We start from the raw sequence: 13,662 nt of genomic DNA, 5'->3' as shown, positions 1-13,662 counted from the left end.
ACAGTATCCCGGCCCTCGTGCTTCCTTCGGGTCGCATGGCAGTTAGGCACTGGAAGGGTGTTACAGCTGAACAATTATCTTCTTTTTTTGTTTTTTAAGGACATAATTGGCGCAGGATACGTGGATGTTTAGCATCACGTACTTAGCTAGGCTTATCCAGGCATCGAGTAACCGACTTACATTTTGCATTCATGTAGTCTCCCATTATGACACAAATCCATGAACTTCTATGGTACGGAGGATACCGTTGATTGTCAGAATGGCGTTTTCCATTTTTTCCAAATTGATTGACTTGTGAGGTCACAAATTCCAATTCCACGAATAGAATGACGAGAAAGTTTTGGGATAATGGTCGCTGGTTTGTTCACTGAGCTGGGCGATTTGGCTGTAAACGTTCAATCGCTAGTCGAGGCGAAATCATCAGTGCGTTGAGTAGAAGTTGGGTGCGTTGGGGTTGGAATTGCGTGGTTGTTACGCGTGAATGCATTGAGATAGGATCTAATCACCCAGGTCGACTCTGACCGATCATTGGTTGTTTATTCAATCGTCAAGCTCGGCGAACCGATCAACAGCCACCTGATCACTATTCAATAGACTCTCCCAAGTTACCAATATTTCGACATATTTTGTCTCACCATCGTTTGTTCCCCACACGATCAGAAATTATATAATATATTCTAGAAATGTTGGAATCGCATCACTCGGAGGTACAAGATACGAAGGAAAGTCCTAGAAGTATGGTACTCCACAAGGTGTCCAATCAAATGGTGTAGCGAGATAGACCCTGCCTACTCAATGACTATGCAGCCAACACAGTGGTAACAACGAGTCAGCCTTGGCCATTAGGCCAGCAGACCAAGAAATGGGACTCGCAGTGGAGGCTAACGAACAAAGTTCTCAACAGTTGTAAACTCTCAGTGCTACCACCGAGGAGGCAGGTCAACCAACAGGCCAGTAGGGATGCTCACCAAAACAATCAGCTATCGGTCAAGGTCGACCTGAGTGACTAGACCCTATCTCAGTGCATTCCCTCGTAACAACCACACACATCCAACCTCAAACGCACTTCTACTCACAACGCACTGATGATGTCACGTCAGTCAGCGACTAAACATTTACAACCGATTTGGCCAGCCCGGTGAATGAACCAACGACCATCATTATAAAATGGGCTACCAATATCCACTTAGATTGTTTTGGTGTAACTTCTTTCTAGAGTAAAGAATAACCATAAAGCCACACGCGCTCATGTCCTGAATAATTTCGTGTTTTTTATTTGGCTGAAATGTATTAATTTTCTAACAGGTTGGAATTTGTGAAATTAGAAGTTTGGTTTAGGTGGGAAGAAAAGTGGATAAGAATGCGTGCAAATCGATGAAAATCTCACTGAAGAACTAACCAGAGCTTCGGTGATTCATTCTTAACCTCGCACAGCCGTCAGATGTTAGTGGCTGAAACATACGCGGCCGTTAAATGGTGTTCAAATCAGGTCTGTGTGTAACAGTTAAAATTAATAGCTCAAGCTCTCTAAGTGAGAAAAAAACAGCTCAGTCTCAGTTTGATTCGACGTCTAAAACATAGGTTCCAAAATCAACGGTATGGCCTTTAGTGGAGAAGACTGGAATCGATTAGTCATTACTTACAGGATCAAGACAAACTCGACAGGCTGCAGAATGCTGCAACAAATCGCCAAATATTCTCTTCAACGCTATTCTCCTCAGTTGATAACAATATGGTTCTACCTATAGCAAAGAGTGAACACGTTGATCCCTTCAGACGTGCGAATTCAGGTGCGTCCAGCTTGCGCCGATGGAGAAGTGGTAATACACTCGCCTCACAAGTCAGGTATCCGAAGTTCACACCCCGGCAGGGCAGTTGGATTTGCCCTGAAGATGAGCTCTTATGAGAGCAAAAGCCGAGTCCAGTGCTTCCCCATTTGATGTGAACTCACCGGAATAATTACTCCAGGCTAGGAAGACGACTGTTAAAACGGGAGTGATGTGAATGAGCAATAGGTATCCTGCAAACCCCAAAACAAATATGAAAAATATAAAGGCAACTGAAACTGGGCAAATCTGATTCCACGGGAATCAGAACTTCTGAAAGTGTGAGAAACAAAATTAGCAAACATACGTGCTGAGGAGCGGTCTCAACGGATCAGAAATCGTGTAGCGAGTAGAACAGGACTCCGAAGTGACAAGACGTTACAAGTAAAGGTATTGTGGATTGAAGAATGGAAAGACTGCGGTCTCGAGAGAAAAAATTTTCAATGAAAACAGCAGTGAGATAAACTGTGTGCATTTGCAATCAAATATATGTTCAACTGTGCCCGTACAGCCATTTTATTGGCGTTGAAGCAGCAGAACAAGGACACTGTTGACTTCATTAGCCTAGATCTTAGTAAACGGAGCAGTGGTACGCCGAAGCAAGCACTCCATCGACGCGAACTTTATCCTTTAGTTGGAACTGAGAAGTGAGACAAACTCTAATTCACCGGCCAGACAGAATTCGCATTCTAGAGGCCGTTCAGAAGAGACGGTTTTTTGTTAATTTGTAGCCAGCTCTCCCGGGATTATTCTGGAAAAAGTCTTTCAAGTATAGGTTCACAACTCGTCTACAGTGCTGTTGTTTTGCAGATTATGCGGATCGTACGATAAAGCACCTATACACAAGAATCAAGGAACCTCTCTCGACTCATACGACAGGTGAAAATGTTAAAACCAAGCTGTCGCCAACCACCTGTTCAAAACTGGCCATCTAATGAACAAAGCACTAAAAAAATCAAAGACAAAAGGACATATGACGCCCCCTTCTGTCCATCCCATCAATATGTTCACGAAAGTTACTCGCACAAGTACCCAGAATACTCTCGCTAGTATACACGCCGGCACTCATGCTGTTCCTCAGCTGGAAACTGGTGTTTCCCAAACTGTATGAATTTTTCTAACCAACGATTATCATGTTTTCAAATTTTTCACCAATCTAAGATAGGTTTCACTTGTTATGCAAGTTCTGGCTCACTGGAACCTTCCGAATCCCAAACTGATGAATTTTTCTAACCAACGATTATCATGTTTTCAAATTTTTCACCAATCTAAGATAGGTTTCACTTGTTATGCAAGTTCTGGCTCACTGGAACCTTCCGAAAACATATCTGTGTCACTTTCATACCCCAAATCACTTATGAAGGAATTCACAAAAAATAAATTTTTCAATTTGGTATACAAACCGTCAATAAATTCATAACCTCATGCCTTCTAATGAAGACCGGTGAGCTAGGCATAGAAACTACATACACTTTTAATGGCTACTGGAATTAATTCATTGTCCTTCACCATTGATTTTTTTACGCCTCAAATATATCCACACAGTAGGGTCTGAACAAGAGCGTTCAATGACGCACGACACACTCAGTATCAATTCTAGTAATCTGGATATGTGTATAAGTGACGGAATCGATAAAAGCTGCGGGTGAGTAAGAAGCTGCCTAAAATCCAAAATCAGTAGATGAGGCCGGGAGAATCGGTGTGCATTCGGCGGGTCACATGAGGCTGATAAGTGATCGTCCGTTCACATGAATTTTTCTGAAACAGAATCTGCGTACAAATTTTAGGCTGAAAATACGGACGTCAATTCTCTCCAATGGAGAGAAGCCCAGTTCTTACAAGCTTTGACATATTGACTTGTACTTCATAAACTGGTCCGCCAGTGACTAAAACGTCAATTGTTTTTTAACGCCCAGTGCAGCACATTCAGTTGAACGAGAAAATCATAAACGGGAGATTCAGCTGAGCTTCCCGTGAAAACCAAATGAGTATAGTTGTGGAATTGCTTATGTTGTGCCGTCGTCCCTTCCACCACACAGAAGTTATGTACTCGGACATTTGCTTTGAAACATGCCTCGTCATTCCACTGATACAGCTGTCTCCTCGGAGCTGATAAGTTCATTAACACGCACTGAACTCGCCAAGCGAGGTGTACCATAAAGCTCTAGCCTGGTGATGATATAGCCTGTAAGATGGCTTGTATTCAAAAGTCGAGCATAGAATGTTCCTTCAAATGTCTGTTGTAGCCTTTTCATAAGTACTTGACGAAGAACATCGCCTTTGAAGGGAGAACGGAGTGTAATCAGGATTCTTGCTGGTGTATGGTTTGTTTTTAAGATATCAGCTTGAAAGTACAAGCAGTGAACAGAATCCAATTTAACTCCATGGTGAATGATGCTGCTAAAGTTTACATACTGACCCGTCTTTGATGGTTACTGATGCAGATGATGTTGTGCCAACCAATTCTGTGTGCAGGTCAGTAAAACTTCAGTAAATGGCAGCTGGTCTTCCTTTTCAAATTCACATGTAAAGAATATATATGCTTGGGCTTCAATAAAACGTCCAGAGTACTGGCTGGTGTTGAAGTTTCAGATGTGTACAATAATAAATCCACAAGCACTGGAACAAAACCGATGACCGGTTCATCCCCTAGACTATAAAATAGTCGGTCGAAATGAAATTGCCTGTGCAAAATGCAACATGTCGTCGAGACTGTAGACCGAGAAGCACACAAAGCAAACAAAAAGATGAAGTTCTTGCACCCGTGATCTACCGCTAACCGGGCAAATTCTGCATTAAGTGACACATGTATACCTAAGTTCAAGCTGATTTACCGCACCTCGGCATGATGGACCAAAATTTGGTGCCTGTCAGTGTCACAACAAACCACTCACGCGACTTTCACAATGGGCCAATAGTTGCTATCGCCAAAATGACTAAAGAAAACTGAATTTGAATCGCTGTAGGAGAAACAGAGAGCACTCTCTAGGTCGGCGAAATGTCGCAGCCTTGGGTTTCACCCAGTGACTATCTGTTTCTCTCTAGAGTGTGTGCTTGGGTGCATATTCAATATTTCCCAAATCTCCGTTGCGTCTCAAGTGCCCCGACAATTTCATCAGCTTCATCAATCAAACTCACACCGACTATTCATGTCTCAGCTATTATTTAACAGTTCTAACCAGACTGACCTTAACCCGCAGCTGTGACTGAGTGTATTCGATTTAATGATCTCATTTTAAGAACTCGAAGTGGTCACCTGCGATATCCGATTTAATGCCGATAGCTTAATTTTTCGTCTCCTTTGTTGCCTCCACCGGCTGTTGTATGCTGATCAAATCCAGCCGTCCACCTGAGTCAGAAGAGCAGCCAACTGCCTCCTCTGTTTCACAAATCTTTCATGACCTAGGCGTCTCAGTAACATATCAAGAGTACATCATGACTATTTTCGTACATGTGAATGCTGAATGTTAAAACATTATCTATAAAGCTAAGCCCTTTATATACTTGATGATTCTTACGACTTTGATAAATGAATATTTTGTAAAGTATTCCTGCCTTCGAAAGGTTACAGAAAGTCGATAGGGTGTTTAGGTATCCGTAAAGTGATGTGCGCAGTGTATCACTCAGTGCAACACTCTCAACGCATCAAGCCACCAGGGTTTTATTCGACTGGAAATGAATTGATCATCATGCTTTGTGGAGCGGAAGTGGCTAGTAGATTCGAGGTATCCAGTAAAAGAGGCTAATATTGGAAGTTAATTCGAGAAAAAGCAGATATTACTCAAGTATATTAGGCGATGCATAAATTGCTTCCGAAGTTTTACGTCAGCAATTTTTCAGTCGCCAGGCAACACTTTTTTTTACTAAACAATTAAAATCTTGTTCCGCTTATTGTACGATTAGGTAACAGCCCCTCAGAGTGCCACCGAAAGTGATCTAAAAGTACACGAGGCACTTAATGTTGTTGCCACTTTGCGACATTAGCAAGTTGGTAAAACGCTGAATTCAAACGAGATGATTGATACAGTGAAATTACCATGTGGAAAACAAAAATATGAGACCGTAATCCATGAAAGAGACATACATGGTGTACTCAGATTTCTTCGTATACATAGTGCCACTGAAAACCCAAATGACACCAGCGAGTAATGTACCATGAATCAGCATTCATGCGAACTTTCCTTGCTTCACCCAAGAAGATTACAAGCCGTCTAGCCGTGTGAATATGGATCAGCAACATAGCTGTCCGGTAGTGAGATTGACGTTTTCCGGTCAGGCCCTTATGCGATTAAGTGTTTTTCCAAAAAGGCTACCTACGCTAACAATTTTTATTGCTTGATGAGATCGTATGGGGTTTTTAGACAATTTTCTTCTTTTGTTGTATCCAGACCAGGTGACTGCCAATCGATCGAAATTCACGGTCGATAGTCGAGTGTTATTCAGCTGCAACGGGGTATATGAATATCGTCTCAACGGTGTGAGCTAATAATCTTGTTTCCGGTTTTTCGTCTTTCTGGATTTATAAAAAAGACACGTCTGTTTTAGACTAGTGGAGCTTTATCCATATGGTTTGTTTCTCAGTGTAGGAAGCAATCAACAAATGATGGATGAAAGCATCATGATCAGTTGTCCTGCTCTTAAAGTTGCGATTTCTGCAATCAATTTTGAAATGAGCGAAATACACTCAAACAAACAAACAGATTTGGTTTTGTGAGAGACTCACCTGTAACCCAGATGAATCTATCGTTTGTACTATTTACAGGCAACTGAATGTGCGGCACCAGGCCACCTCATGTTTCAGTTGCTACGATATTCAAGATATCGCGACACATGTGTATTTGTAATGCACTACTCATAAGTTTGCTGAAAATTCTTCGACAGCCCACGACCGGTTTCGCCTTTCTTGGGGCTCATCAGGTAGGCGCAGTCCCCGAGTTTCCGTCAACCTAATGTTCTACTTGAACCCAAATTGGACTGTTTTCGAGAAATACACTCCTTTGCAAAAATGTGGTTTTCGAGAGACTCACCTGGAACTCAGCTAAATCTCTTGTCATGGTGTTCAGCAAAACTTATCAGTAGTGCGTTACCAATAAACAATTTTGAAATGATTTCGCGTGAACTTATTTGATATCAGCTGTTTTGGCGCTTGTGCATCACGTGATACTAGTTATCTTCGACAAGGTAAACACAGTAAACATTTATAGTAAATGGAAATGGAATTTTTCGTTCATGATGCCTGATTGTGGCCCAATTTTCTCCTATTTGCTAAATGAAGCTTATTCAGCGTGCGCAAATTGATCAACTCCTTCATCCCAAGTGCAGAGGAGATCTTTATGCGCACTTTTAAATACAAAACATCTTCCATCAAAATCATAATCCCGTCCCTGACTGAGCGAGTCCGGTGTCTGAAATGATTTGCAGTCATCACTTCCAAAAAACATTTTACTTTTGTTTATCGATAAAACTTTATAGCGGAACTGGAGATCAATATAATCAAACCACTTGCGTTTGGTCACCAAAAAGCAAGAATCAAAGAACTTTTGCTACTGGATGACATATTCCTTATTAGAATGAAAGTATGATGGGCTAATTTTTACGGGAAATGGTTCATCAGTTTAGACTAATACTCATTAGGTTTTCAGTACCTTGGGCGAACTCATCAAAGTTTGCCAAACCATGTGAACGTGATCGAGATCCATATAAGTTCAAATCGATACGGGCAAGTAGTGGATGATCAACCTGGCTGAGATAGATGTGCTTAAAATTGTTTGCTTAGATCTTTGAGATGTTTCCGACTTTGAAATACGCCAAATTACTAGCAAAAAACGTCTCCAAAAATGTTTTGTCTGGATTTGGCGACGGAAGCGTTAATCAACCATACCATTATTGGCTAGAAACGCATTGCGTCCGCTTTTTATGATAATGATGATGTTTATAACGACGAAATGTCACAAGAAATACACGAAGTATTTTTTTACGTATTTGAGTGTCCGGTTTTACAGGGCAATAAATTTACCCATAATTAGGATAAAATATGAAAGAAAAAGTATTGAGCGAGGCTCGTTGATGAGCATATAAATGTACTGGGATGAGAATGAACATGAATGTCCATGTTAACTTGCTAAATGGATACAATTTTGGACAAATTAAATTGTTAGACTTACATGTCACATTCATAAAGGTCGATAGGGTTTTTCTCAATGTTTGCAGCTTTCTTATACCAGCGTCGCGTTACACCGGTTAACAGCCCAACTGTTCTGGCGTCCCCAGTTTCTAAGATTGCCTTGGTGGTTAGAGCGCGAATATACTGACTGCAAGGTCCGTGGTTCGAACCCAACCCCTGCGTCTCGACTTCCCTGTTTAAGCTTGGTCACCTCGCAGTATATCAGCCCTCGTGCTTTTTTCGGGTAGCATGGCAGCTCGAGACCGAAAGAGTACTACAGCTGATCGAAGATTGGCTGTTTCTACTGACAAAATGGAAGACTTTTTATAGTTGAAGAAAAGAAAGCCAAATAAACTGAGCTTCATACTACGGTAAACATACCCGGCTGGGTTACGATCTCAAAAGACCAGATGAAAAACCTCAAAAGTGAAGACATTTGGCTGGTTTTCAAATTCCGAAGCAATTTCTACCCTGGCTTCGTTTGTCATCTGTATGCTTTTCAAAGTGTGTGTGAAGCAGATCAAAGGGGATGTTAAGACATGCGAAGCCCTGCTGTTCTCGTAATTATGACTTTGGTCAAGCTGCACTCATAACAGGTACGCAAACTATTGCTAGATTAACAGATGAATGATCAATCATGGCTTAGAGAACTTAGATTCTTCAAACCAAGTTCACAAAAAGTATATCGGAAGCTTTGGAGCTACGTTTGACGAAGTATTCATTGATCTGCTCACCGAATGTGGTAGTTGATTCGCAGACGTTCCGGTACTGTTCGAGGAGATAACACCAGTGCACCGTTGATTTCAGTGCGTTTACGATGCCTCCTCGAGTGATGACGAAACGCTAGCAAGTCAACAGTCAAGCTTGGTAAACAGAACAACAACCAACTAACCAGCTACCAATGAAAGCATCTGAGCTACCAACATTCGAACACACTACCGGAGCTATGTTCACCGTCTAAACTTTGCAGTCAATCTAAGATGAACTAACATTCACAAGTTTTCTTACCCATAAGATAACCGAATCTCTATTAGAGCATACATACGTCTCTATCTTAGTGTCACAAAGAACGGTCGCGTAAGTAATACTGACATGTCAGCGTCAACAAGCGCAGCTGAGGTTGCTACGCCGACTTCAGGAAAATCAATTATCCTGACAACAGAGTATTTTTTGGTTTCTTCATTGGTTCTAGTCAGTGAACCTGAGGGTACTGGAAGTGTGGAAAGACTAAACATTAAAAAGCAGGGATCACCTGTGCAGTTCCATGGGCACAAAGATTTCGTCTACATAAGAAGTCCAACATTTTCGACTGGTTATCTTTTGAAAAATAATACGTTGTGACAGTATTTCTTATCCGACTAATGAACGCAGAGTGGCCGAATCTAAATGGCTGGAAACTACTAGGCGCGGAAACTAGCCAATTATCTAGACAAGTGTCAACTGTGCAGTTGTCCGACTAGAGCAGTTTGGTCACAGATTTATTGAGTGTGGTTGATTTCCACTCAAGGGTTTATTTTTCTGAATATTCCAGGAAACAGGAGATAACAAGATTAGATGAAGGGAATTTTCGCTACACCGGACAAAATCACCTTGAAACCACGCTGGGGATGCCACGGACAAAACCCAAAAGGCTAGCTTCATACTCTACTACTCTTGGAGTGTTAGCTTGTGTGATTGCAATCAGAGGATTTTGCCGTGACGCTAACGAATAGGGCTTACCGTTGGATACTGATATCGAAATCTTTTGACCAATTTCATGAGCAAATGCTCGCGCTCGTTTGCTCTTATAACAATAAAAACAGCAGTGCTAATGCATTCCTGTATTGTCTGTCGCCAATGCTATTCTGTTTATCAAAAGTTGCGTAGAAACACATTGCATGCTAGTATCCGTTTGTCATCGACTCAAGCAACTCTAATTCATGTAACGTTTTTACTGAGCTTAGTGAGGCGAACAGGCCAGGTCAGTTTATGCCACACCGAGGACAGTGAACTACTTTACTTCGAGTGCGTGTACACGTTCAATGCTTGATGGCATGCTAAGCTTTGGAAATGCCCTTGGTGGCACTTTCACGCCTTTGCTTTTATGTTCCTAGATCAAGGGGTTGGAGTTTCAGTGCACATTGGGACAATTTCTGCTGCTACTAATGCACCGGGCTTACTTCGGTGTGGCAAGCCCAGATGCGTTGCGGACGCCTAATGGCACAACTAATCGTGGATTGCCCCTGTTTTCAGGGCAATTTCGAAAGTATACTTTTGAACATGTCGGTATTATGGCACGACATTACGTCATACATCTTTGTACAGAAAAACAAAATATATACTTTTGAGAATTACCCTCCTGCTTCACGTTATTTCCTATAGGGGTACTGTGCTCGATGTATCTATTCAGGCTCATTCGAAATTACGCGACAAAAGTAAATGAAGACCGATGGATTAAACTAAACTGGTTAGGACTGATTAAACCCTATACAGCCACTACGCATTGGGCGGTAAATAAAGGTCCAAGAGAGTTGTTCAAAAAGTCGTAGTTGAGGCTAATCTGTACTCAGCCACACATTTCCTAATGGCAGTTTTCTTTCCCTTCAAGAAATGTTGGTTACGGGTTTTAGGGAAACACACTTTTGTAAGATCCTTAAGTGCTACACGATAATGGTCCATAATACTCCACTGAAAGAACTTCTGGTGGTCGTCTTAGATGCCTGCTGGAACCAAGCAAGGAGCGATCGTGTGATTATGTTTCCAAAGTTGATTCCGTGAAGCTTTTCTGATCATCCGTCCAGGGACGATGCTATTTTAGGTGAGCCGTAAAAACCACGTCGGGGCATTTTGGAAAATTCTACAAGCACTTTTCACAAAATGCGCAATGTTTAGACTTTCCACCAACGGAGAAAGTGTGCCGAAGTCATACTCAGTTGATACATCTAGCTCAAAGTTGATGCGTTGTTTGGATATAACCTGAGCGTATTTGTTTCGTGACATTCGAATACAGCACTGCAGTTCAAATGAAAATTAGTCCGTGTTTCTGAGTCTAATGAAGTTTCTGTGAATACATGTGTGCTAGGTCTTCTTGGAGAGTGCTGCAACATTTGACAGCTGAAGAGAAAGTTACACTTGGGTCACAATAGAGCCATGTGACATCCTAGTAGCGGAAGTTACATCGAATGCTTACTAAATGATACTATTTTAACCAAGTTTACAGACCAGTGTCTAAGTGAGAATCAAACGAACCTACAAGCAATTTTACCTGTGAAAATGAGCAATTCTCATTATCTGCCCCATTGTCTGTCGACGGTTTGTCTTGTTCATCCGAACTGCACGCATCAGTTCACCAGGAGTGATCGCGTGTTTTGTTCAGCTTGATGTCCACACCTTTGCTTGCACAAGTGAAGATTGACCACAGTAACCTCTTAATAGTTTGCGGCTACCAAAACCAAATGGTCCAGAAAAACTACTTCATTTTGTGGGTTGTTTATTGAGATGAGATTCTGTCTTCCTTCACTGTAATTCTATGGTTGCAGATACGCACATTGGAAAAACTGTAGCTGAATAACTAATTAATTAATTAAAAGCGAATAAAACGCGCAATCCTAGTACGGTTCCTTAAATCTGTCGACCAACTTTTCAAGGCCGTTTTAATCACTCTCATTTTTAATTTTCAGTATAGTTTTAATATGTTTTTAGACAGATTTCTAATTACAAGCGTGAAAAATCGGGTGGAGAGTAACCAGTGGCATAGATTTTTTACGACTTTGTGACGTTTGGGTAAATAAAGTTCAGCTGTTAAACAGAACAGTAAAAGTTGTAAGGTGCACAAACCCAGCACCGATTTTCTGAAGGTTACCGAAATTATCGGCACTTTGTGCTGCTTGCATTGATAAACGAGCTTCTAAGAGCTAAAGGTCACCTTCTTGCATTACCAAGCTCAGAAACTTTTATCTAGTCGGTATGGATTCTTGGAGCGTTTGTGAAATTTTGGGTGAAATAGACTTTGAATGGGTGGTACCCTGTAGGAACACCCATTAAAGCACTGGGGCCGACAAAGCAATGGCTAATTTGCGAGCTAAACCGGAAAAGTGCTTCCATGGTTTCCAGAAGAATAGCTTACGGCATGGTTAAACTTAACTTATTAACTTGTTATGTTTTTACTGATTTTTTTATTTATATGGATAACTGTGCTGATGGCTTGTCCTATTCCTCCACAGTTGAGGTAGCAGTGACGTAGATGGAAATAAGACCGTGCAACTGTACAAGACTGATAGAAAACTTTATTTCATGTAATAAGCGAACGAACCCTGTGGACGGTATTTATAACCAGTTTGGAAGTGACTTCCAAGGTAGCTCGCATATTGCATGTTTTCAAAAAAATGCGACGGGTCTTCCTTATGTTTTCTATAGAAAGAAATGTTGGTAGTTCAGGTAGCGTAGATGGTTGTTGACCTGTTCGCTGAGCTGGGCAATTTGATTGCAAACGTTCCATCACCAATCGAGGTGACACCTTTGGTGCGCTGTCGGGAAGCGTAGTGGTGCGTAGCGGTGGGTTGGTGGTTGCGCGTTGAATAGTGTTACGCGTGTATTGATATATGTGATGCTACCAGGGGGAGACCTTTGATCACGATTAATTGTTCGGTCGGGCGGTTCCATTACTTGCTCCGTTGTCCTGTGTCCCCGTTCGCCGTCGTAATCCGGTCGATGCTGGAGTGACCTCTGTCCTTTCGAGTCCGGCTTGTGACCTTTATTGATTTGACTCCGAGGAGTTCCTTCTCTCTTTGTCTGTGAATCCAATATTCGGTCCTCCTTGAGTTTTCCGGTTGAGATGTTGGCCTTTGGAAGTGGGGGTGCGTAAATTGGATCCAGTTTGATGCACTGGTTTACCAAATCTGCCATGGAGTACCATTCTTCCAGAAATTTTCTTCCGTGTCTCGTGTCTCCGCATGGCGAAATGTTTTTTTTGCGTTTTCCAGATTGGAGTCAACTCAATAAAGGTCACAAGCCGATACTCGAAAGGACAGAGGTCACTCCAGCATCGACTGGTTTACGACGGTAGGGGATGCCAAGCTCAAAGGTCGCGTGGGCATCAGCGAACGGGGACAAAGGAACCGGGGCAACCAGTGGAACCGCCCTATCGAACAACTAATCGCGATCAAAGATCTTTCCTATGTGATCTTAATGCAGGACCAGTTAAAAACGTTTTGACTAGCCGTGGTAATTCGGCATAAACACTGGGAAACTTCGTAACCTTATTAGCAAAATGCACTCATTTGCATATCAATTTAGTTTTGGCGGGATACTCATCTAGAACCCAGCCGAGTCTCTCGTTCATGATGTTCGTCATCATGGGGAGTGTAAATTAACGGTCAGGATTCCAGACTTTGTCATCCAAACCCAAGGAAACCAGATGATTTCCGCGAATGGCAATAAAGTTCAATGAGAATGATTTGGCAGCTGAAACAACTAACATACGGCTCGCAAATGACGACGATGATGGTCAAGCCATATTATGGTCTCAAATATCGTTTAGGGCAGTTATAATGTTTGAAACTACTTTCTCGACTTCAATGAAGAATTGACACCGAAAATGTTTGTCTTTGTGACTTGCTGGCGTAGACCCGATTACATGGCCCACGCCATAGCATGCGGATACGTAATGGTTAACTGTACCTTACAACGCCCAGT

General features: G+C 41.9%; 1 protein-coding gene across 1 annotated transcript in view; it reads right to left on the bottom strand.

Annotated features, from left to right (window-relative positions):
• The window catches only part of T265_02859 (hypothetical protein), a gene marked incomplete at both ends in the record, with an annotated part of 20,698 nt that extends 8,357 nt beyond the window's left edge, over positions 1 to 12,341 (bottom strand). The window contains one exon of the mRNA XM_009167203.1: positions 12,281 to 12,341. Within this exon, the coding sequence (XP_009165467.1) occupies positions 12,281 to 12,341 (61 nt within the window). The remainder of the gene's footprint in view (positions 1 to 12,280) is intronic.
• Positions 12,342 to 13,662: the final 1,321 nt, after the last annotated feature.

Source organism: Opisthorchis viverrini, assembly GCF_000715545.1.
Source record: "Opisthorchis viverrini unplaced genomic scaffold opera_v5_37, whole genome shotgun sequence".
Lineage (NCBI taxonomy): Eukaryota > Metazoa > Platyhelminthes > Trematoda > Opisthorchiida > Opisthorchiidae > Opisthorchis > Opisthorchis viverrini.
Note: the sequence above shows the minus strand (reverse complement) of the source record. Positions and strands in the feature narration are given on the sequence as shown.